This window comes from Mizuhopecten yessoensis, unplaced genomic scaffold, assembly GCF_002113885.1.
Source record: "Mizuhopecten yessoensis strain PY_sf001 unplaced genomic scaffold, ASM211388v2 scaffold1511, whole genome shotgun sequence".
Lineage (NCBI taxonomy): Eukaryota > Metazoa > Mollusca > Bivalvia > Pectinida > Pectinidae > Mizuhopecten > Mizuhopecten yessoensis.
Window position 1 is genome coordinate 789,186 of NW_018404083.1, and position 25,923 is coordinate 815,108.

The 25,923-nt window shown below is 34.7% G+C and overlaps 2 protein-coding genes across 3 annotated transcripts; one reads left to right on the forward strand and one right to left on the reverse strand.

The window, feature by feature from the left end:
• Nucleotides 1-3,000: 3,000 nt before the first annotated feature.
• LOC110463591 (dual specificity protein phosphatase 3-like) lies at nucleotides 3,001-6,847 on the reverse strand. Its single transcript, XM_021518318.1, has 4 exons — nucleotides 6,775-6,847; nucleotides 5,566-5,831; nucleotides 4,539-4,762; nucleotides 3,001-3,629 (listed from the first exon to the last, which is right to left on the reverse strand). Exons 2-4 carry the CDS (start codon nucleotides 5,727-5,729, stop codon nucleotides 3,433-3,435), a joined length of 585 nt encoding a protein of 194 aa, XP_021373993.1. The 5' UTR covers nucleotides 5,730-5,831; nucleotides 6,775-6,847; the 3' UTR covers nucleotides 3,001-3,432.
• Nucleotides 6,848-6,872: 25 nt separating this feature from the next.
• LOC110463596 (phosphatidylinositol glycan anchor biosynthesis class U protein-like) lies at nucleotides 6,873-25,356 on the forward strand. Of its 2 annotated transcripts, XR_002464406.1 has the most exons (13): nucleotides 6,873-7,078; nucleotides 7,284-7,348; nucleotides 8,866-8,937; nucleotides 9,420-9,482; nucleotides 9,994-10,097; nucleotides 10,830-10,930; nucleotides 12,542-12,639; nucleotides 13,756-13,913; nucleotides 14,797-14,940; nucleotides 16,501-16,625; nucleotides 17,339-17,481; nucleotides 18,088-18,642; nucleotides 25,061-25,356. XR_002464406.1 is itself a non-coding variant. In XM_021518333.1 (12 exons), exons 1-12 carry the CDS (start codon nucleotides 6,946-6,948, stop codon nucleotides 18,199-18,201), a joined length of 1,320 nt encoding a protein of 439 aa, XP_021374008.1. In that variant the 5' UTR covers nucleotides 6,873-6,945; the 3' UTR covers nucleotides 18,202-21,615. The 2 variants fall into 2 exon arrangements, 1 of the variants encoding a protein (XP_021374008.1); XM_021518333.1 differs by lacking the exon at nucleotides 25,061-25,356 and having other exon boundaries at nucleotides 18,088-21,615.
• The last annotated feature ends 567 nt before the right edge of the window (nucleotides 25,357-25,923 follow it).

The following is a 25,923-nucleotide window of genomic DNA, read 5'->3' on the forward strand; positions in this document are numbered from 1 at the left end:
TTAAACACGGAAATTTAATATAAAATTATATTTTTTTTAAAGTCCATCAAGGACTATGTTTTTTAACATATTCGTATCAATGTTTGCTTGTAATATAAAATTATGATTTTTTACTAATCATCAGGGCAATATCAAAACAAACGAATATTCTATATAATCAACATTTAGCAAACTTGCCAACATTTTTAGGTTTCCATTGGGGAGAGTTACCCGTGCTCAGAATTAAGAACATGAATAAAATATGTGAGTATATACACACTGTGAAAAAATAACACTTTTAAAATGCTTCTTTTAAGCTTTTCTCTAAGATGAAATCATCAGATCTTAGAAAATAAAAATAGCTAGCTTAGAAATTTCACTAGTTGAAAATGCTAAATTAATTTCAGGGCCCAACATCAGGAGTCTCACTCCAAAAAAGGGAGGGTTAACATTGTCAAGTATGATTAAGGGGCCATGGTGGCCAAGTGCGTGGTTAATAAGGCGTTTGACGTTCTGCTACCACTTCCACCCTCCACCACTCGGTGGGGCACCAGGTACTGGCCGTGGGTCGCCACGGTCGGTGGTTTTTCTCCAGCTTTCCTCCACCACCAAAACCTTCCATGTCCTTAAATGACAATAGCTGTTAAACAACAGGACTTCAAACACAAACAAACTAAATCCAGGATCCTCTTCTGTCATCTTATGTTATGATCATCCCAAATTCAACATATCCCCACTAGAAAAATCCTGTATCTATACAGCAGTCATATATAAACCTGATAATATTATCTCAATCCATTCATCCTTTTGAGAATGAAAACCTGATTTTCCTAATTCATCTTGCTCAATATTACACCTCTTGAACAATCACCAACATTCAACTCCAAGTTTTCCCTACCCTTTCACCACGCAGATCACAAACTCCTAACTTCCTCAAACCAGGACCCCACTGTCGTCCCCTTCGCCCCCATTAACCACCTACCAATACATCAAGCAACAATATTCTCAGGATATAGCACTGGTAACAAAGAATAAGGTTGAAGACATTGTTTTACCTTTGAAGGAATTATTTTATTTTTATTACAAAATTATAGAGTGCTAGTGAAAGACACAATGGTACCCATATTTTTCCATAACTTATATTCTCAGGATACAGCACAGGTAACAAAGAATAAGGACGAAAACCATTGAAGGATTTATTTTTATTTTTATTACAAAATTATATAACATTATAAATAAGTACATATTTTTGTATTGTTATATAATGTATATATGTGTGTTATATAAAAAAAAAAAATAACCTGCTAAAATTGCAGGAAATATTGTTGTCCATAATCGAAAAGAGATTAAATGTATAGTTTTAGACATTGTAATTAATGAAATATAGTGTAAGATATATAAAGAGTGCTAGTGAAAGACACAATGGTACCCATCTTTTTCCATAACTTTCTTTGATCCTGTTGCGCAAAAAAAGGAAAGAAAAAAAAGGAAAAACAAAGATACTTCATTTAAATCCTTTTAACCACAAAAAAAACATTAATAATAAAATGAAGTTTGACCAGGAAGGAAATTGTGAAAAATATTAGCACAAAAATTTTGAAAAAACAAACACAAAATATTGAAGATAAAGATATAAGAAAACAAAAAACACAACAAAATATTTTAATATTTTGCATAGTTTAGGTATTAGTCACCATATGAACATATTGATATGTCAGCATTTGTTATGATAAACATGGTATGAAACAGAGTGGGCAGAGGCTGACATAGATATCCCTTGAACCCTTCCTCCCTCACTCATCCCCAGCCATGAGGAAATGGTGTACAAGATGTAGTCTGTAATCAGTTTTGACCTTTATTGATGACCAGCCTAATCTAATGAGGTGTAAAACTTGATATACAATACTATGGTGTAAATATAAACTAAATATGTTAACTAGTTCACGAGATATCTCGTACACAAGGTTTTTACTATGGGCGGACGTTTCGCCCGAGACCTTTGACCTTTCAACTTTGACCAATGATCAGCAAACCTTATTAGGTGCATGTAGAACTCAATGTTACCATACTATGGTTAGGCTATCATCCTCATAAACTATAGGGTAGGTAGGTAGGTAGGTAGGTAGGCAATTTTAATTTATTTTGGAAAAAAAAAAAATGCTTATGTAGAGCATGAGTTCTGACGTATTTAGCAAACATCACTAAATGCCAATACATTTTTTTAGGGAAGGCACAAAAATCTAGTTTAGGTAGCTATAGGGTAAGCAGAAACACAATTTATTTTTATTTTTTTATTTGGCCTTAGCGATATATCTTGTACACAATATTTTTCACTTCAAAAGTGGTAAAGTGTGAACTTTGACTGTGACTTTTGACCCTTGACCGATGACCACCAAAATTTTAAACAAGTGTAAAACTGGACACTTCAATAATATGGTGTAAATATAAACTGTGAGTGGGTTCAGGGGTTCATGAGATATCTTGTATACATAAGCTTTGCCCGTGACCTTTGTCCATTTAACCTTGCCCGATGACCATCAGCAATAATTTAGCAAATGCAGTGTTACTGAATTCAGGAGATATTTCCCCAGGGAAAATGACACACAAATGAAAGACTGATTACTCTCCAGGACTAAACATTAGAAAAAAATATATAAAAATCTGGAAAAATTTCAATGGCTTATTTCCACTTTGCCGTTGGATGATACATATTCATAACAGTATAAAAGTCCACTGAAAAGGTATACATTCCCTATTACATGGGAACAATATCACAAAATATAAACTTTTATAGGATTAAAAAAAGGCTCATTTCAAATACAAAGCAACAAATTTCATGTGAAGTACAATGAATACAACAACAAAAATGGAATGTTATTCATATTATTACAATTACCAACTATATAAAGTTCAACATGGATACTGTAAAATCTGACATTCTGTACTACTCTGGGAATCTTTTGCCTAAGGCCAAAAAAATAAAATGTGTTTCAGGTAACATAATTAAAAAATAGGGCTGTCAGGATTTATTTCTAAAAAAAAATCAGGGGAAGGGGCTTATTTAAGAAATAATAAAAATCACAAAACATATTTTTAGGTCTTTTAGATATTAATATAGGATTTAATTTGATTTTAGTGAGTGCATATGAAGAAGAAAGAGTATATATATCTAGTTGCCTTGTCTGTTTGTCCATCAATTTTTGACACCTGGTGGACAACTTATCCCAAAACTTGATGGAGTGTGTTCGTTCGAGATAAAATTGTTAGGGTCAAAGGTAAAAACTAGGGTTAGTGGGGGTAACTAAAACATACATTTTTGTTTTGGCCTTATCAAATATTTGCCCCCTTACAGAAGAAATCCATAAGTGCCTAGTGTAAATTTCTCCTTCCAAATGTTATTACTTTATATATATACGGTCTGTTGTGATCTATTTTTTTTCACAGATTGCAGTATTACTGTGATTCATGTAGTGACTTGTTCAAAATACACAGCTGTTTGAGAAATCCTGTGTTTGGGAATATTTCTCGTTTCGCCCGTATGGCTGTGGCAGCCTCGCTCAACGTCATATTTCTCTTGATCATAAGGAAAGCAATTACAATAGTCGAGGACCGACTGATCCCTTCCATACAGTGAACATACACTTTGTTACCTGCAAAAAAATGATAAATATATAAATAATTAAACATATTTATAACACACCTAATGAGAGTTTATGTAAATATATTATATAAAATAAAATAAAAAAGATTGACCGCTAGAACCTTTCTGCCTTCTTGAGCTTCTCAAGGCAGACTAATTTATATCATCAAAAACATAAGTCCACCTGAAAAAAAATCCAAGAGGCATAAAGGTCTAGTTGTCAGTGTTTCACTCCGTGCTGAGCGATTGTGCTTGTGCATATGTGGACAGTGACAGATCGTAACAGACCAGGCTGTCAGAGACAGGCTAATAACAACGACGACTCATTTATGAACTACTTCCAAAACGAGGCTACAGTTACGTCATCTAACAGATTATTACAAGTGGTGAGAAAATGTGCGGAACCCACTCATTACTTTCACTTTGCATTTATAATATAGATTGTATCAGTCAGTCTTGTGTATTTGTCATTTTTTTCATATTTTCTTTCGAATGAACTTGTTTCTTCCTTATCGAATATAAAAAGACATTATTTTAAAATCATGGCTCATATTACCATGCACAAAATATTGTATATGAGGGAAAGAATCGGTCAGCTTAGATGACGTGGGGGAATTCAACTAGCTGATTTCTTCCCAAAGAAAAGAATCAGCAGACAGATACAAATGGCTCTTAGATCAGTAGTAAATTACTATGTTTTTCTTAGTCAAGAAAGATACATGTAAATGTACCAGACAAAGCTTTCATTTTTTTTTTATCTCTTTTCAAGATTTTAGAAGGAACAATACCAAAGAACTACCAAACGAAACATTAAACAGATATAGCCATACCTACCTACTGTAGCCTAAAAATTTTGCCAGGAAACCTTAAAATTAAACATTCTGTTTGGCGTAATTAGTGTTAAAATGACATGAATTACCATCAGCGATAAGGGCAGCATTTATAAAGTCGGCAGCTGGCACAAAATGTGGGCTGATATCACAGGTAGAAATGTTCATAGCCTTGATCCCGAAGAAGTCAATGCCAGCCTCACTGAAGTGATCTGCATCTGTATTGATTTGATTGATTTTGGAACCCTGAGCACAGTTAACGACATGTGAAACCCCCATCTTCTTCAGCTTCTCTGGATCTTTAGCACAGACACTGAAATGCAGAAATGATGTACGTAAAGTAAACCTTTTTATATGTCAGTATTTTTATGTAACTCATCAAGCTATAATTGTATTTACAATAATGACATTCCCACACTGGCAATGCAACTGATAATCCAGCAAAAATCTTGAAAAAAAAACATGCAAAGAAAAATAACAAAAACTTTTAATCATGTTCTGTAACAAAAACAACTGTAAATGTCAAGTTAAGAGTTTAGAGTTGACAAAAGTTAAAGATGAAGGTTATCATGCATGTCATATATTTCAAAGTATTTTGTACATACCTAAGTATATATATATGTGGTCAAATAAAAAAAAATAAAAAAATATCATATATAACTCTTTTCATCCAAATGCTAGTCTTTAATTGTATCATGATTCTTGGCATAAATGTAACAATGGTAATTTCTTGCTTTCTTGAAAATTGCCAAAACAGTTTTTGGGTATAGTCACAAAAAAAAATGGGTAGGTACATGTAGGGTACGTAACAAGAAACAAACAACTTTTTGTTTTGCCTGATAATTAGCAGTGCTTTGTAAAATTTACCAGGTAAGCCATGAAGTTTAGAATATCAAAAACTTAACACATGATTCAACACCATGAAGATATTGAAATTCAATAAAACATACCGCGGTTATAGGGATTCAAAATAATTTTCAAATTCTGACAAGAAGTACAAACAAAATAGTCAGTTCCCAAAATGACATTTTGAAAATTTGTGTCAGCTTATAAAGGTTTGCTAAACTAAGACTCTTCAAAAGCAAAACTGTGTTAGTTTGACCCCAAAATACTTACTGGTTTCCTAGAATAATTCCTGGGTAGACTTCATTAAAATTATTCCTTGGTCCTAGAGGAAGTCTGAAGGCATTAGGTTGAATGGGCTTGGGAGCATCAGCGTCTCTTCTCTCCTGGAGATACCCTTTGACCTCGTCAAACGTTTCCTGTGAATACTCCGTCATACCACTGGTTGTTAGGTTTCGTTGAACGTTTCAGAGAGGAGATATGTTACAGACTTCTTGCATTAATAACTGTTTTCAACACTTAAACTAGAAGTAAGAAATCTACAACAAAAAATAGATTCAAAGAATTGGTACATTGTAATTTGCGCATCTTCAGTATCCTTGATTGATACAGACATCCATTACAGTCAAACATCAATGATTTTTTTTGTTTATTTTTACAGCCAGATACTGGCCGCTTCAAATTCCCTTGCAAAACAAAAGTTGTTTTATTTTCCCAAAAATTAAGAAAAACGTGGGAATATCTTCCCAATTTCAATAAAAAAATAATGTTATATTTTTCGCAATTAATGTAGGAACAGGCTGTTGTAAAGTTTAGTGGCGGAAACTGAAAATGTACGGACAAGATTTGCTTGTCTGATAAGACTTTCTTTGTTATACTCAGTGCCAGTGAAGATAAAAGTTAACCCTCCACTCAACTTACCGTCCAGGTTGTGTTGACTCATGATCAATGCAACTATGTATGATGAGTATGAACATATTATACACAAATACATTTCTTTATTTTAGTTCTATGAACAAGTTTGATCAAAATAACTTCAAAATTGAAATTCTTTATAACTTGTTTCATAAATATTTTCAAACAAAACCTTCATTAGAACGAGTCATACATACTGCAGGTATTAATCATGTTCTATTTTTAATAATAACTGTAACCTGTAGCCTGTAGGGTATCCTTTAAACAAATAAAAATCACATAATATTTGTATCTGATACTGATTCCAACATTAGGCTTATTTTTAATGTCACATGTTTTAGAAAATCGATACTCTTTTTGTACGTTACATATAGCATCGACAGATTTTTTTAAAGACTCCTGTACATCTACAGTACGGTGCTGTGGAGTGCTGAAGAAATCTATCAATTCACAAGTTGAATGTCATGGTAAAACTGTACGTCCTCTAAACTTTGATCGACTTATAAATGTTAACTGTATAATGGAGTTTTGTTCAAGTAGAATACTTCACTTGTAATTAAAGTTTACCTGTTGCTATTTCCTTGGCGCTTCCCGCAGTTTTTGTTTATTTGTTTTGAGCGGAGTAGCCTCCCTTTACCGGTTTTCAGGGAATGAAGTCAGCGTCTTCATGACGTTTGAATTATTGATGGACCGGCGTGTATTGATTGTGCGTTTGGAAACCTTGACGCGGAAACAAGAATGGCGGCTTTGCAAACTTTGGTTTGCGTTATAGCAGGAGTAATCTTTCGACTGTGGCTTTACAGATCGTTTCTTCCAGAATGGCTTTCCACGAGAGCTGAAATTGTGACTCCAACGACATCATGGGAGAGAGGTATGATTTTATTGCAAGGCCTTTATTTATTTAAAACAGTACAAGTTCTTTATTTTGGAACGATCAATTCAACTTTTACAGGTAACAATTACACACTATTCAATGTACATTTTGTATTATTCTTATTTCTTTAATTCGATGACATGAAGATGACACTTCTAGCTATAGTAATTCTATAGTAAAGCTATCTTTTATTTCTTTATAGCGATGGAAGGCCTGTCTTTGAAGCAGAGTTTCATCTCTCCTTATTCCGGAGACCTTTTTCACGAGGTTAGTAACTTTTCATAATATCTTCGTTGCGTTTGACATAACAAGAAAATCTTTGGCTAAATAAGTTAAAACACTGGGTGATACTTTTGTCACTAGTGACATATGAGTACACCTTATTTATGGAATAACAGCAACAGTCAAGTGTATAGACTGGTGAAAACCAACAGCATATAGATGTGTAACAGGAAATTAAAGACAGTAGTGTGATTTCACCAGGAATTCATTGAACCCACTATCTCAGACTTTCTAGTCAGATGCTGTATCACTGAGCTAAAGGGAAATTCCCTCTTGCCCGAAGCTTGCTGTGGATCCTGGTCACAGCACCTGTGTAACAGGAAAGAGAATAGTGTGCTTCCATCGGGGATCTAACCCTCGATCTCCAGGTTCTTAGTCAGGCGCTCTACCACTGAACTAAACGGAAATTCCCTCTAGCTCGAAGCTAGAAGGTGACCGTAATCCTTTCTACAATTAAAATTTGTCGCACTACTCCCCCCCCCCCCCTTTTTAAATGTTTTCATCCTCGTACACCACAACCCAGGTTCTAACTCCTGTCACCACAGGGAGGGCCACGGACACCATTTGTAACAGGAAATAGTGTGCATCCACTGGGGATCAATCCCTCGGTCTCCAGGTTCCTAGTCGGACGCTCTACCACTGAGCTAAGGCAAATTCCCTTCAGCTGACGCTTGTAAGGCAACCTAACTAATGCACATCTTTAAAACTATTCCCCCTTTTTTTCAAACACCAACCTAGGTTATTGACTCCCCACTAAGGGTTCTCCTACCTTGAACAGAGAGGGTTAACAGCACCAATTTGTAACAGGAAAGAGAAGAGTGTGCTTCCACCAGGAATCAAACCCTTGATATCCAGGTTCTTAGTCAGACGCTCTACCACTGAGCTAAAGGGACATTCCTTCTAGCTAGCTCAAAGTTATAAGGCAACCGTGATCCCATGTACAATTAAAATCTGCCACATCTGCACATCAAAGGGAAAACATTACCATATATATACATACAGGTTCAATATATAGGTACTGTATAGATGTGTATACTTTATCTTATATGTTACATAGTTACCAAGCTTGTCAAAGTTCATCACAGGATTTTGATATTTCATCAATATAACAGTCTTGATTATAAAACACCATCAATACTTCAGATATACATGTACAATGTATATAATATGTATATCACAGTACAGGGTGTTTGTGTCTGGATGATGATTTTTTTACTTTTTCTAGACTGTTTATATTATTGATACATTAAACTCCTGTGAATTCATTAACTGATTTATCTATTTGAATTACAATTTAATTAAAACCAAAAGCTGGCAGGTTTCAAATTCCCCCCCCCCCCCCCCCCCCTCCTTTTTTTTTTTTTACTGTGCAATTTATTAATATTCAATCAAAAGTCAGTGTGTGTCAAAGTGGAACTCTCATCTGAATATACTGTCCGTCAAATGTAAGAAATTAACATATATTATACGTAGCATTGAATTGTTTCTTATTTTATTTTCAGACCCCTTTGATGCTGAGGATCTTGGGCTTTATGAACAAGTTTTCACAAAATAGTATAAATTTAATGTTTGTGGTAAGTCCTCAATTACAATTTCCTAGATAAACTAATGCAGCTTAAAAATGTAATGGTAATGTAGATTATATTTTTATCATCAAATCTACCAGACCCTTTTTTTTGCATTGAAAATTTGAAATTGCATCAAAAGTTGTATGGATTTAAATGTTAAAATTATTAGAAATGTATTAACATTTTCAGAGCTAAATCTTAAAACATATCTTAGATTGAATTGGTTTAACAAATCACTTAATTCATTCACCCCTGAAATTTCATCATGAACTATTCCAACCTTTGATTTGGAAGAGTTCAAATGTGTCTTCAGGGGTGAATGAGTTAATGTAATGCAACATACTTGCAGCATGTGCTGAACATTATCTCTGTATGTGTTACTCATGTGTTAAAATTTATCTTGTTTTGTGTTACACATTATCTGTATACATGTGTGCTTCTCTTCCTTCCCTGAGATTTAATTCATTATCCTATGTTCAAACTTTCAGGGTCTTGATTTGGTGTGTGCTATTTTGCTGCTGAAAATCTCAAAAATGTTTGGAGGATATTTGGTAAGATATGAACACTTTCCACAGGACCAAACAAGTATAATGTTGTATTTCCATTAGGCCAAACAAATCTATAGGGATTGAATGGAATGATTATAATGTGGGGTGAGGAAGGGGGGTGACATACTGAAATAGCTTTGTGTTTGCCTATAGCCACAGGTTTGTGACTTATTACATGCATGTTTTTCTAAAGTGACACACCAATTTTAATGGCATTGCAAACAATTCACCCATCACATTCATGAGCCGTTGTCTACATGACCACCACAATTTTGTTTCCATTTATAATTATGTTTCACTAGTGTGTCCCTTGATTTACAAAGCCAATAAGATCTTGTCCAATCCACTCCTGTTATACATTTGTAGTAAGAATAGAAAGGATTTCAACCAAACTTTAATTTGCTTACAATGTATACCAGTAGGTCATATGAACTTATTTATGAGCTGTCTTTTGTATTTTTAACGCCATTTCAAAAATGTTAATCTGTATCCCATATGATATCTCAATATACAGCTGGTGCATCAGGCCCGCAGTGTCAAGAACTACGCCACTGATATTGATAGCCTGATCCTGCGCAGTGAGGACCTACACTCTGTCCAATTTTTGGTCACTATAGCGTGAGTATTCAGCATCAGTATCAACTTGATTAAAGAAGACTTTACACATTTATAACTATCAATTTACCCCATAAAGCTTCTTTTTGCCCTGAATTGCGACTTTGGTTAGCTGACAAGTCCTGTGGATACATGAACAGTACTCGTGATAAAAGTAATATAAATGTGTTTAATGATTGACCCTCTCAAATGTTTTCCAGCTTTGTGTCTTGTCACTTGTGTACGAAATGAGACAGTAATCTTAATGTTTCTTCACAAAGTTGTTACTGGGAAATTACATTTTTTGGGGGTTATCTACTGGTGTGTGTCAAACGTGTATTTTGGAACATGTAAAACTACAAAAAGTATTCTAACGGGAACGATGGAAAAACTATACCATAGATAGTCAGCTTTTTCATTTCATCTTATTGGTTTGCACAGGAGAACACATATATCAGATTACTTACCTGTATGTTATGTGACTAACCTTTATTGACCTGTTATGTACTTGCCCTAACATGAAAATATATAAGTCGGTGAAGTAAGTGATTTGTGTATGATAATTAGTAGGACGTCATTCTGCCGAAATTCAAAAATTGTCACATGGTTTTCACTCGCATTTTGATTTTTTGTTTTTAATCTTAACGGACCTGATCATAATTTGATAATATTTATCCTTCCAAGCTTTTATTTTTTCAGACATTTTTCATTATTTTAACAGTTAAAGAGTTTCCATGTTTTTATATATTTTTCCAGACACGCTTTCAATCCATACTGTATAGCAGCCTGCCTCGCTAGGTCTACCGCCATTTTCAACAACCTGGCTCTACTGTTTACTATCTACTACTTGCTGAAGGGTAATTTACTTTTATCTTTACATTTCTGCAACTTTCAGCACATCCTCGATGCTACAGAGGTTACACCTGCTTTTGCTCTCTGTACCCCCAGAATATGTCATAGCAAAATCGAAGACTCATTGTGCACTACCTTGTTGATGGTACAAGAAGACTAGTTTGATCCTTTAATGTACATCAAAAGAATCTTTTGGTCGTATAACGGTAAATTGACTGGTTTTGCAGTTAAGCGTCACTACTATGTAATCTTCAAAGGACGTATATCAGCCTAGCGATTAGTCAGGGTTTTTTACACAAGAGTTGAAGACCAATCAAATAGCTAGAGCCACGTGCCTTCAATTTTGCTATGACACATTCCAAGTCTGCGGAGAGTGAAAATTAATGTTACCCCTGGAGTATCGAGGATGCTTTTAGGGATCAGATGGGATTCCCTTGTAAGTTCTTTGATTCGAAAGTACTCATTTTACCAGAAATAAGCCCATGTTCGGTAATAAGCCCCCTGTTATCACTTGGTCAAAACTTAAAAGATGACAGTCATAGCCGTCCTGTATAACAGTGGTTCCTCTTTGGTCCAAGTCACATCTTTATCTCCTGCTGAAGTTGGCTGGGTTGTGAAATAGCTGGGTGATTGCATTGGGACACTGCTATATTAGAAGAATGACAAATTCAGTTTACAATAGTTTATTGATTTAAACATATTTTATTGACACTGAATAGTCAAAGGGATTGGGCACAAGTTCTTACATTACAACTTACTAGGCCCTCTCCCAGTTAACAGTTTGTCAATAATAAGGTCATTTACGTATAGCCGTAGCATAACTGACTGGACTAGGTCGATTATCGTTAACCTGGGCCCGTATTCATGAAACCGTCCTCATGCTCAAGCATGGATTCTGTATGTGCTCAAAGCAACTTTCTTGTAACTCGCTTAAATCATGTCAAACTATCAAAAGGTCAAATGTAAAGATTGAAAACAGTTTTCGGGTTTAAGTCTCTTCAATTTGTTTTCAAAACCATTGACAAAATACGATTTTTTATGAATTTATAAAGAAAACAAGAAATTCAGCTTGAGCACAAAATCCATGCTTGAGCATGAGAGCAGTTTCATGAATACGGGCCCAGCTAGCTCAATTGATAGAGCATCTGTCTAGAATTAAAAGGGTCCTGGGTTTATGTCTTAGTCTGGCTGTGCATCTTTCCGCTCCTGTTACATTTGGTGCCTCTGACCAACCATTGCTTCAAGTACTGGGTGAATGCTTGGCAAAGAGATATCTGAACCAGCGTTGTAAATTGTGTTGTTTTCGGGGACGAAGACTTAGAACTAAAAGAAGGGAGGAATTAAGCGAAAACTGGACTGGGTGGATCTTTGGCAACTAGTTAACTAAATTGGTAAAGTGTCCTTCTAGTGGTCGGAGTGTCCCGGGTTTAAGTCCCGGTCTGGTAATGGGATTTTTCACTCCTGTTACATTGCACAGGCACTGTCCTGTAAACTGCAGCATTTGCCTTCCAAGACAACCAACCATAATCAACTAAAATTATTATTAAACAGAGAAGAGTTTTTTAATTATAAGTTACATGTGGCATTGAACTAATATGTTTCTTTCCTACTTACAGGTAACAAAATTATGTGTGGATGTTTTTTGGCGATAGCCTCCTACCTCACCATGTATCCCATCATCCTCTTGGCTCCAGTGGCCATTTTCTTTTACCAGGTAGGTTTATAGGGGCGAGATATTTAGAGCGATCCCAAATCAAATGTTTTGGAGGAATGCTAGACTCTTTTTCAGAAACTCCATCAGTCAAGAAATTTGAATTGAAATTCATAGAAGAATCCTTTTTTTGAATCAGGAAAAAATTATACTTTTGTTCTGATAGATTTCTTTTATATTTGTTCATTGTTTAAACTTCAGTCAACGGACAATTTTTGTTTTCTCTCTTTGGAGTTATTGCCCTTTGATTGCTTCTCTGTGTATACATGTATAGTGATGGTTGGTTATCATGTTTTTTGTCGTCTGCTTGATAACTACTCAAACAAGCAAAAAACAACATCATATTTATCCAACTGGAATTAGGTAACTTTTAAACTGTAGCATGAATCATGATGTCAAAATGGAAGATTACGGTCAGTGCAAAGCATTGTAACATGGTGCCTGTTCGTTTATGCCGAACAACTGGTTTGACCATTTATAAATGTGACAATTTCGGATGTAAATCCTGGCTGACCTGTAAATGTTTATGCAGGCCTTGCAAGGTTTTGTCAAGGCTCACCTGAAAGCAGCATCAGATAACTAGGTCAGACTTTATTTATATAAATGATAAACAACTGTGGTCCGACCGGTTTGACCGTTTACACGAAAACGGCCATGATGTTATAATTGTAATTGAAATGTTCTATATATTTATATAATATATGTGATACAGCAGCTAAGGCCAAGGCATTCCATATCCTATTAATAATAAAAACAACATTTGGGAATAAAGTTTGAACGTTTAAAATTTATGGTGAGTCAAAATTGGTCTAAATGTCTGTTTAAGTGGAAGGGGAAATCAGTAAAGCCCCTTATTTATATGAATTTCACAGTTTAGGGGAGGGCTGGTTAATTTCAAGTTAATAATGAGTTAAGTGTGGATGTTATGAAGCATGCTACTACATTTTGAAAAGAGATAACTGTGGCTATCTAGTTACGGCAAATCTCAAGGACTAAGAAATCCACAAGCAGAGTCTATCGCCTTGTATCTGGAAAGGTGACCTTAAGACACACAAATGTGAATTACAAATGTTTACTATGGAAAAACTGTTCATAATTATTTTTGCTTTCTGTCCTTAGCGCTCTTATCCTACCTGTGTGTCCTACACTGACCCCCGTGCCCTGTCCAGCTACGTCCAGACTAGTGTGATCACCCTGGTGTGGTTAGCAGCATTCATTGGAGCATCTGCATTCCTAGAGGAATCTTGGGATTTCCTTAACTCAACTTATGGCTTTACGTAAGCATGCACATAAATCTAACAATTGAGAAACTTAAAGTTTATGTTAAGGATCCCCTACCTCTGCCAAAATTAATCCTCAGTATTTTCATTAAATTTCATGGTGAATATTTTCATTAAATATGAACTGGTATATTTCAGTTTGAGAACATGACATTTTATCTTTTCAATTTAACCCACTCACCCCTGAAGACACATTTGAACCCTTCCAATTCAAAATTTGGAATAGTTCATTATGAAATTTCAGGGGTGAATGATTTAACAGGATATTCTTTTTTGTGATTAGAACTAGCGCTGTGGCACCCTTTACTATATTATTACCAATAATGAATTATTAAAACGGCCGAAAAAGAGGGGGGTATAGGAATCACCATGTTGGTCCGTCTGTCCATGATCCTTTTAATCACAACTCCTCACAAACTGTTGCTTGGATATTTCGTAACTTGACACAGTGAAAGTGCACGATATTTAGGGCGAGTTCGATCATCAACTATAATGACTATGGTTTAAGTAGAGTATGATCGAACTCACTTTAGTAATGTGTATTGTGCATGTGTAAAGAAACAAGAAATTGTGGTGCTCATGTCTGGCCACTATATGGTACAACCTACCGATTTCCTTTGGTCGGACCAGAGCAACTAGTGGTCGTCGTCACAGGCGTGGTTATTTGAAAGTAAGGCAGTGATTTGTTGTTGTTTACCAGCATGTGTAATTATAAGCACAGTACTTGATACAACAACTCCAGCTTCTTGGAGTTACGGCCCTTTAAAAAAAAAATTTCGACAAGCGGGGCTTTGTCTTTGTGACTTTCTCTAGTTTGTTCAGTAATTTGAATATTGTCTTTTCTAAGTTAACATTTTCTGACTTTTATTTTGTGTTTTAGGTTGACTGTGCCAGATCTGACACCAAACCTGGGTGTTTTCTGGTATTTCTTTACCGAGATGTTCGAGCATTTCCGAACTTTCTTCATCTGTGTGTTTCAAATCAATGTCGTCATCTACACCTTTCCACTCTCCATCAAACTCCGGTAAGAAACAATCAGTGATATAATAATAAAAATAGCCTCAACTTAAAATGTTATGCCACGTCAATCCCGTCTCCTAGATCTGTATGAAACTCTTAATAATGTGTACAGTGTAATGAGGCTGCAATGAAATGTCATGCAACACAATATTGCGATATATTTTCAATACGGTAAGATAAACAATTTGGGACTTCCAACATGGTGAGTGACAGTTCCGCTCCGTTCAGCTCGAAAGACGTGAATTGTGTGAAACTTTTAAGTCATGTCCATTTTTGACCGAATCTATTTCCAGTTACATTGCCATTAATAATTTGAACATATCTGTTCTCTTTGCTTCTACTGTTACTATATGTATCTTGATATGTAGCGTATCGTGACCACAGTATCTTGATAGATATTGTATCGTCGTCATGTTCATGTATGATTGCAGCCTTACAACGTAGTACTCCTTAAAATATTGACTGAAGAGCACATTGTAAGTGTCTGGTTATGAAATGCAACTACAGATTAATTCATCCTATTTCTTTCTTCATGTAAAAAGGTCAATAAGATACCAAGCAGTACGTACTTAATAAATAAAAAAATAAGGTGCAGTATGTCATAAATAAATAAAAAATAAGGTAATGGAGCCAACGTCAGGTGTAGGTTTGTGGGTTGATCAGTGGACGCTTCGCTTTGAGTACGAATACCAACAGATATGCAGGGCGATTACAGAATATAGGCACATATAAAGAAAATGGATATAATCACAACATACTCAAGCATCACCAATAGATGGGTTTAAAAGTTTACTTTGCTGACTAGTTTTGTCTCTAAAGTGGAGCCTCAATCAAGTCAAACTAGTCGGCTAATTTGTTAGCTAGAGCCTCAACTTAAGAGACGAAACTAGTTGACCAAATTAACTTTTAAACCCACTTATTGGTGATGCTCGAGTATGTTGTGATTATATCCATTTTCTAAATAAATAAAAGTAATTAATGAAACTGAAAGATTAAAAACATCACAAAATTGCTTAATGATAGAATAACCCAAGAACTAAGAAATTCTTACCAGAATGATATGGATGGGAAAAAATAATACGGAAACAATTAAGCAAAAGATCAAGCAAGGTCTGCATTTCTACTGATAAATACTTTTTATTAATTAGCAATCAAATTATTTGCAAGCAATTTTAAGAAGTTTCATACAATCAGGGGTCTTTCATCCTACTTGTCTTTCAAAGGAAAAACAACAGTATTATACTTGTGTAAAAGACCATCAACAGGTCAATCCACCGATCATTGCATGCTGCATTAAGGCATTTATCTACATGTAAAAAATGTTCCGAAAGCTTTTCGTATGTTTGATGTACCGGTAAGTTTGTTTAAACATGCATTCTAGAGTTTTTGAGGGAAGAACTATGATTATTTTTTGTATCTAGAAACAATGATTTAATTAAATTTAATGGATTTAGGTGATAAAAAAATGTCTGAACTATATACACAGTCTTTACCTGATCTGTGTCTTAACATTTCTGACTTGTAATCAATATTCCTAATTTGTCTTTACATATGTCTTTTGTAGAGAACACCCAGTTTTCCTGTTGTACCTGCTGATATTTCTTATCGGTATATTTAAATCATACCCCAGTTTTGCTGATGTGGGGCTATTCCTGTGCTTACTACCCTTATGGAAACATGTATTCTCATGTAAGTGTAAATATTTACATTTCTACTGAATTTTGGTACTGTATATGTCCTAAAGAGTCGAAGGTTTTATTTTCCACAAACTTTCCACTTGGAATATGAATAAGTAAGCAAATTAGTCAGGAACCAGCCCTGTATATAGTTTTCAGTTTGTTTATTTTGGAAGCTTCCACTTGAAATAAACTTTCATTTATATTTGTTGTATTGTTTTAACATTGTAATAATTACAAAACAGCTATTTACATTACAAGACACACCAGATATCTATCTGGCTAAATGTCTTAAGTCTAATGCTAGGGCCAGAGGAAACTTGGGCTAGAATTTTAACAGTGCTTTCTTGAAAATCCTAACAAAAATAGGGTGGGTAGAGTAACTAGAAACAAATAACATCTTTTATTTGGCTTAAGTGCATTGGGTATTGTTATTAAATCAAGAATACCTTTATACATCATTCAGTCAATAGGATACATTTGTATAATACCCAGGGTTTTCCCTCAAATTTCTGACATTTTAGAGTCCAAGGACTCAAAATACACATAATGAAGTGCAAAATTATAACAATTTTGGGAGTCCTTAGTCAGATTAAGGAGTCAAAATGCAGGTGTTTGAGAGTTGGGGAAACCTGTGATACCATTGGGGATGATACTATAATTCATCTTTATTGAGTCTGGTGGGTGTTGATCTTAATAATGTTAATTGTTTTTTTCCCCTTTCAGACATGCGTAATACGTTTGTTGTGACGTGCATGTTCGTGTGTACGACTGTGTTTGCGCCGATTCTCCATCACCTCTGGTTATATGCGGGCAGTGCCAATGCAAACTTTTACTTTGCCATAGCTTTGGCATTCTCAACAGCTGAGGTAAGTAGTCACATTTTATTTGTCATTTTGAAGAAACCAGGAAAAATCTTTTTGTGTCTTTAAAAAATGTTATTGTCGATTTTATAGAAGAAATAGATTACAATATTAAAGACAGTCTTATTACAACCAAACTTTATGCAAATCTTGATTATAATGGAGTCATATTTTGGTTTGGTGTGTACATGGAATTGTTTCAGGAAGATCATATTCTGACATTATGAGAATAAGAATTATACACAAGATGTATGCATATAGAAAGCTAATTTTCATGTATCTTGGGGTATGTTATACACTTATTTTGCTGCATTACTTTCTAATACAAATAATTTGAAATTAATTGGATGATATTTTCCACAGAAAATTTTCTAAATACTCTGACTTTGTTCTTTATCTGTCAAACAAGCTTAGTGGAAACAACCCAAACGTACACAGACTGTACAATATTTCCACAAACTGACAAAATTTGATTTTAAATCCCGTGTCAATATTTGGTGTACATCTAAATAGAATGTAGAAATCATTTGCAGAATTTTGTTGTCACTTACTTTCGAGGTGAGGACAATTCAAGACTAGTTGATTTTAAAAAAACCTGTTTTTTCTTGCCAGATATTCCTAGTCACCGACCTTCTATTTGCATTCCTGCGACGGGAGTTTGACATGCATCATGGGAAAAAGCACATCATGCCCGACGGTGCAGAGGGACAGGTCATACTGGACTAAAGAGCAACACTTATCGTCCAGTGCTATCATGTTTGTTTAATAAACTTGGTGATAGACTTGAGAAAGCTTGTGTGATAAGGATGAAGACAATGAGCTGGAACTCTGAGTGAAAATAAATCCTAGAGTTACGTCCCTTGTAAGAAATATCTCTGCAACATTCACTCATCGCCTGTTGGGCCAGAGTTGTTTATTTATGAAATAGGGACGAACCTTGTGGTCTGATGTTCGCTTTACGAAAGCCTTGACAAAGAATTACGAGGTCTTCGTCAACATTTGCATGTTTGCCAGGCTGAACTCCTGAAAATGTTTCATTTGAACAAAAAGGCCCACACAGTTCTGTCTTTTGATCAGGTACTTGCATTGATGGTTTAAAAAAAACCTAGACCAGAATTATTTCATTTAGAAATAGTGACACACCTATTGGTCTTTTGATGTTTTCAGGTGAGCTTAAGAGAAGAGGAGTTTCAGATGTAGCAGGCTTTACCTCTGAAAAATGTAGCATTCAAATATAAAATATAAACTTTATTTATTTAAAAACATTATGAAACAAGTTTTTTGAACTTATATCAATCATTGTTTGTCGGCCAGGATGTTAGCGTGCAGGAATCTGAATGTGGGAGGAATTCAGAGTTCCTGGAGATAGCCCACATGGTTGGGCAGATGACCCCATACCTTTTCACGTGCAGTCGGGGAATGGAACCCGGCCGCCTTGGTGATCCTTCTGAATAATAAAAACAGACCCCAGATGTATTACCTGGTAGATGATTTACATAAAAAAATAAAGAACAGCCATTTTTTTCTACCAGTCAATGGCTAGAGTTACTGGACAAGTTTTCCAATTGAAAACAGTAACCGCGCTGACCTGTTAATAGGATAAAGTCCTCAGGTGGACAATGTTCAAGGCCTTATATGTTGCAATTTTGGAAAGGAAAGGAAAATATGTACAACTGAAATATGTGGAGCTCACAAATACAAGCTGACTCGGAGAGTTTTTATGAACAAAATGCTAGGTAAAACCGCCAAAAAAAGAAATGACCATGACTGTTTCATGTGACTCTGTACAGCAACTGTACAGGTGTACTTGTATTTAACCCACAGAAATTGAAATGAATAATAAAAATGGCTTGGTTGTTGAGAAATAGAAAGGAAATTTGGCATCAGCAAAATTTCTCAGTCGCAAATAATTGGTAAATATTCTGCCATGATGTTAATTACTTTTATAAATTATTAATTTAAAGTAATAGAAATACTTAATATGTGTATATCAAGATCATATAATTTATTACAGTTTTGCCTGTGAAATATCAAATTTTATTAACTTGATAAAACTGATATCTTTCACACTGTGACAGATATCAAAATCGTTGTTGTCGAGGGTGACACCATTAAAATATTACGCTAATGATTACACTATTAAATCACAAACAGCTTTGATTCAGTAACATTTTCGTTGTTGAAGGTAGTTTTGAATGAAACAAATACAAAATTCAATGGTTTGCTGTTATATACTATATATTTTACTTGTATACTGTATTTTCACTCATGCTATGCACTCGTGTACAATTTTGGTATGGCTATGCTGCCGTACTGGTGAAATGTTATATGGTATTCAAAAGAAAATTAATCCAGCCTACTTGTTTCAGAGTTTGGCTAGTATGTAAGTTGGGGGATATTTTTTGTTGTGGTCAATTTATATGTAGAATTGACTATTGAATCATGATATCACATACAACGACAATCCCATCTTGAGTGGTAATTTATGCGGCAGAACATGTTTTATGTTGCACCATACTGTTTAGAGTAGGGAGTGTAATTAGATGTATTGTCAACTTGATTGGATCTCTCCTATTAATTGACTTCTGTATTACATGTTTTATGTAATGTTTAATAGCTAGTATAGTATTACCTAGTGGATTTCACTGTTAGCAAATTTATTGTTTTGACCAAAAGTTAAAGAAAGCAAATAACTCCACGAAAGGAAGGATGTAATGTATTGTCATCTTCATTGGAACTCTCCTATCTTGAAGTTGATACATGACTAGTGCTTGGCCTACCATGGTGTCCTTTCTTATGCATTCCAAAGAGAGCAGAATCAGTGCTTTGAGGATGAGAATGATAAACTTTGTCTTAATGGATATATAGTGCTGTCATATTTTTATATGAATCTCCTTTTTAATTAAAAATTCAAATTTATAACTACTTGTAAAATACCTTTAATGATTTACTGTAAAGTAGCAATTTTCACGTTCAATAAACTACAGCAAAAATATGCAGATGACAATATTTATTTAAAGATTATAGAAGATCTTGATATCATAACGATTTCCAACGTGAAAATTCCCACATCAGTCACAACGTGAACATTTGTACCTGTAAGGATTTCACTATTAAATACAGTGTACTATTTAATTCTGACTTGGCCTGTCATTTGCTGACATATTTGAAGGTACACTTTGTATGCAAGAATGCGTGTATAAATGACATTACGATATATATACATGTGAATTATTAACAAAATGCTAGTTAAGTTATTCTTTAGGTTATAGCAAATCACAGGTGAAATAATGTAAGTCATTAAGCATTACTTATCATCGAAACCCATGGGGTCGGTTCTTGAAAAACATATCTTCTCGAGATCTGCACCCCTACATAGTCTATATGTCATGACAAAAGCGAAGGCTCATGGTAAGATAATTGATTGGTTTCACGTACAAAAATAACCTGACCGATTGCTAGGCTGATACCTGTCCTTTGAAGAATACAGAGGAGCTAAACCCAACGTCAAAGCCTTTCAATTTTACCTTGGCACTACACGCTATTCCTTTGATCTTATCTACTTGTAAAATTTGAAAGATGTTGCTTAACTCATTTATCCCTCAAATGTCATTCTGAACTATTCCAGCCTTTGAAATGGAGAAGTTTAAATGCTTTTTCAGGGGTGAATGAGTTTGAGAGTCTTCGATTTTGTCCCGATATAGTCCATGGGTGCAGAGGAGATATATTTATTGTGAGCAGAATCGCTGGGTTTCAAGGATACACTTTATAGCCCTGTTAATTATTGGTTGATGATAAGATATTTAGATACGTCAGGAAAGTCATGTCAGATACACTTATATACATGTAAATGTTTGTTTTCAAAAATGCTGTTGAATGGACATTTAATCCAAAATATTCAAATCAAAAAAGAATTATGGTGTGTGTTTCAATACAAGTAATGTCAACGCAATTTTGACCTGTATCATGAACAACACGTAATTGTCGGCTTACTAAGGGACAGTTTGAGTGCTGCATATGATTATGATTTAAATAAAATATCCCCTGATATTTCACTTTGTAAAACTATCAATCTGATTAAAATCATCTGTTACATGGCTCTGCCTGAACTTTTGCCAGCGCGCCTCTGATTGGTCCATCTAAAGGTCACCTGAACGTGACCCTGACCGTGGCAGTAACAGATGATTTTAATCAGATTATTGAACTAAAGATTTTTTTCCATTGATAATGTCAATTTCTAAAAAGAAACCTTAAACACCTAAAGATTTAGATGAACTGTTGTGTATATTTGTTGTGACTTACTGATTATCTTGAAATTGCTGGTTCAAGTTAATACTATAAATCAATTTTCAGGATATCTGACCCACTTAATATTTAATATGGACTTTATTTATTTTTCAACAATTATGAAACAAGTTATTTCAACTTATATTAATCACTCTTGTTGACCCACTGTAGGCAAACACTTCAGAATTTCACAGTAATTTTTCAAACAAACAGTTACCTTCGTTTAATTCTGTTACGGGTATGACCAGCTTAATTGAGTATTATTTTTACGTAATAGTTTGGCAATGTTTGTTTTTTTCTTTCAAAATGATGTACCAAAGCTATGGTCGTGTCGTGGGGGATTTCCAATGAATTGTTGCAGTGTTTAGAAAATGGTATAGGGATACTTAACACCGGGCATATGATGCAATGTGATAAAACTGTGTTTGATGCATAGTAGTGGATGTCTAGTGAATGAATGTGTGTAGGTCTGTTGTGACACTGGCATCTATTTTGATACAAACAAAAAATGTCAATAAATAGAATGAAAATAATGTTTGTTTCTTGCATTCATCAGAAATAGTTTGAATGAGATAATACACACAACAAGCAGGGCTTTCAGTTGACATTTCATCACACGAATCTGAAAAGATTTTCATTGAAATAAAGGAGTAAAACTCATGTCGAATGAGCATGTCCTTTCTCGCCGGGTATCCCGATACAGACACAAATAACAGTTATCTCATTCTGGGTGTTTTTTGCCAACCCGTGTTTTTTTCTCTTGTGCCCTAAAATGACAACCCCTATACTAAAAGCATAGCATTTGTGCGAATTATATGAAGTCTTTCAACACTGTAACAGAGACGTGTTATATACGTCTCTGACTGTAATACTCAACAGGTCCAGTACACTCTGCCGATTGAGCTATATAGCTATAAAGACCTATATAGCTGTATTCACCTATAAATTATAGCTATATAGAGCTATATTTTCTCAGATTTCAAATCTCATTAAATCAAAGCAAAGTCGCATTAAACAATAAGGTTTATGGTAATGTTGACTACAAAAAGCATACAGTCAGATGTTTATTTTCATTTTTCATAAATGTAAAATTTTTGATTTATTTTCATCATTATTTTTTAAAAAGAATACTTATATTTGATGTCTTTTGTTATCATCATAATGATAAATCTTATTTTAAAAGCGACTTTGTTTCGTTTTCCTTAAAAAAGAAAAACACATGAAAATAGCTCTAAAGACCTATTTCAGATAGGTCAATAGAGCTATTATAGGTCTTTACAGCTATATAGCTCAAACGGCAGAGTGTACTGGACCTGCTCAAGTCTTCAGTAGATATCGGCAATCATTACTGTGTAGAATAATTAAAGAGAACAGAGAAAACGTTTTACAGATAATATAAGTATAAATGACTCAAATACCTTCAGCGTGGACACTGCTTCTACAGTGTTCTCCAAACACAGATCCGTACACTTATGATCACTCTTAAAAGTAATAATTGAATAAAGTTAGATAAAAACCATTGTCCGAGTTAATTTCCAACAACTTCCATTCAACCTTTCAAACTCGATAAATGTGATACTCTGTGTTATTTGTGCTTGCTCCGTTTCATTGTTTCGGGGAAACCCAGTGTGTTCTCAAAATGGTGTCTACTGAAAGCAGGAACAAAGAACGTTGATCTAAGAAGTTTCTGCATTAGCTAACCAGAAAAACGGTTTTGAAAGACACGAAACGACAGTGGTGTCATGTGTTACATGATTGAATAAAAAAAAGAGTGCCAGAACTTTACAATGGCAGTCCTTTCTTTACAAACCTGACAAAGGCAGATTTAGACATTTATTTTGGTTTACCATATTTATCTGACAGTATGTCCATGGCTGGTGGTAAGCCCAACCCAATATTTTGCAGTTCGGTAGAAATGCAATCAAATGCTATTTCATTATCCTGTTATAAACTCGTCCCACCGTTTTAGTGAAAGATTATGTGTTGGCCTTCTAAGATTATTACAAGATAATTCGCCAGCCAGGAAAAGTACATCCTTGAAATCCAAGAGTTCGTCTCTCGATACGCATGTCATTCTAGATACCCTTGGAATATGTCGTTACATAATTGAAAGTTCTGTACGCGCCACTCTGAGGATGATGATGTACATCAAAAGAATCGCGCGGCAACATAAAGGTACAATTGAACGGCTATGAAGTTTGATGTCGCTTCTTTAATGCCAGTGTTGTGCCCCGGCGTCATAGTCCGCGTCTAACTTTGGGTCGAATTCTTTAAATTGTTTGTACAAATTATATACCCCAAGCCGTACATAGCTGTACGGAAACAATTTTACTTTTCTAAGTAACAAAAACTGCAGAAATTATTAGTGGACTGGACAGCCTGAAATTTACTAAAAGAGCAAGGAACCATTTACATACATAAACACACTACTTCGTATTAACCAAAATGATAATAAAATTGGAGTTAATTTTACGTAAATATTAACAAAAGTACACCTTACCTTATCGCGTGTAATTTGGCGCCAATCCCAGTTGGATGTTTTTCCGGGTTTATGTCATAAGATGATAAGTGGTGTTTTAAAACGGCCGCGTCATTTTTACAAAAAAGAACAATATTAACAACTATTTCCGAGTCGGTGATATCGGGATAAGAGTTCTTTAAAAAGTTTGCTTTATTTTTTTTAGCAAGACTAGAACTTACCTACTATAGGGTCAATTCGAGTCTATGGTGATCGGATGCTTCAACATAAACACCATAAAAACTCATTGTCAATACAATTCAATCCGCTTATTACAAAAGCAGTACCGCTTATAGGTGTTTCACAATGTAATACCATACACGTTTTAAACATTAAATGTAATTTATACAAGATAACGGAGGCTGAACAATGTGTAACATAACAATATCGCCCCGTGTCATAATTCGTGCAGTTAATACATATACGGTATACAACATAGCACAATGATATTACAAGGTAGCCATCACGCCTGGCAGTGGTAATATATAAAAAAAAAATAACAAGATTATTTAGTTGTTTTACATTCTTTACAGACATGAGTTGTACAATCTTGAAGGCAGTTCCAAACGCACAACAGCAGGAAACACGGTACACCTTAACCAGACGACAATATGATTTAAACCGACCAAAAACATGAGCGAAGACAGCGTTCTGCAGGGTTACGACTTTCCTGCATCACAGGGATGTACTAACTTTGATCAAAGCTTAGATAGTGCAAGAAGCAGTAATGCACAACTGTGCATGTCCCTTTCTTTTAGCTACAAATTAATATGTTTTCAGGTGAGCTTAAGAGAAGAGGAGTTTCAGATGTTGCAGGCTTTACTTCTGAAAAATGTAGCATTCAAATATAAAATATAAACTTTATTTATTTAAAAACATTATGAAACATTTTTTTGAACTTATATCAATCATTGTTGTCGGCCAGGATGTTAGCGTGCAGGAATCTGAATGTGGGAGGAATTCAGAGTTCCTGGAGATAGCCCACATGGTTGGGCAGATGACCCCACACCTGTTCACGTGCAGTCGGGGAATGAAACCCCGCTGCCTTGGTGATCCTTCTGAATAATAAAAACAGACCCCAGATGTATTACCTGGTCGATGATTTACATGAATTTAACCCACAGAAATTGAAATGAATAATAAAAATGGCTTGGTTGTTGAGAAATAGAAAGGAAATTTGGCATCATGGAAATTTCTCAGTCGCAAATAATTTGCAAATATTCTGTCATGATGTTAACTACTTTCATAAATTATTAATTTAAAGTAATAGAAATACTTAATATGTGTATATCAAGATCACATAATTTATTACATTTTTGTCTGTGAAATATCAAATTCTATCAACTTGATCAAACTGATGTCTTTCACACTGTGACAGATATCAAAATCATTGTTGGTGCTGAGGGTGACATCATTAAAATATTACGCTAATGATTACACTATTAAATCACAAACAGCTTTGATTCAGTAACATTTTTGTTGTTGAAGGTAGTTTTGAATGAAATTAATACAAAATTCAATGGTTTCCTGTTATATACTATATACTTTACTTGTATACCTTATTTTCACTCATGCTATGCACTCGTGTGTTTCGGTATTCTGCCATACTGGTGAAATGTATATTATGGTATGCAAAAGAAAAT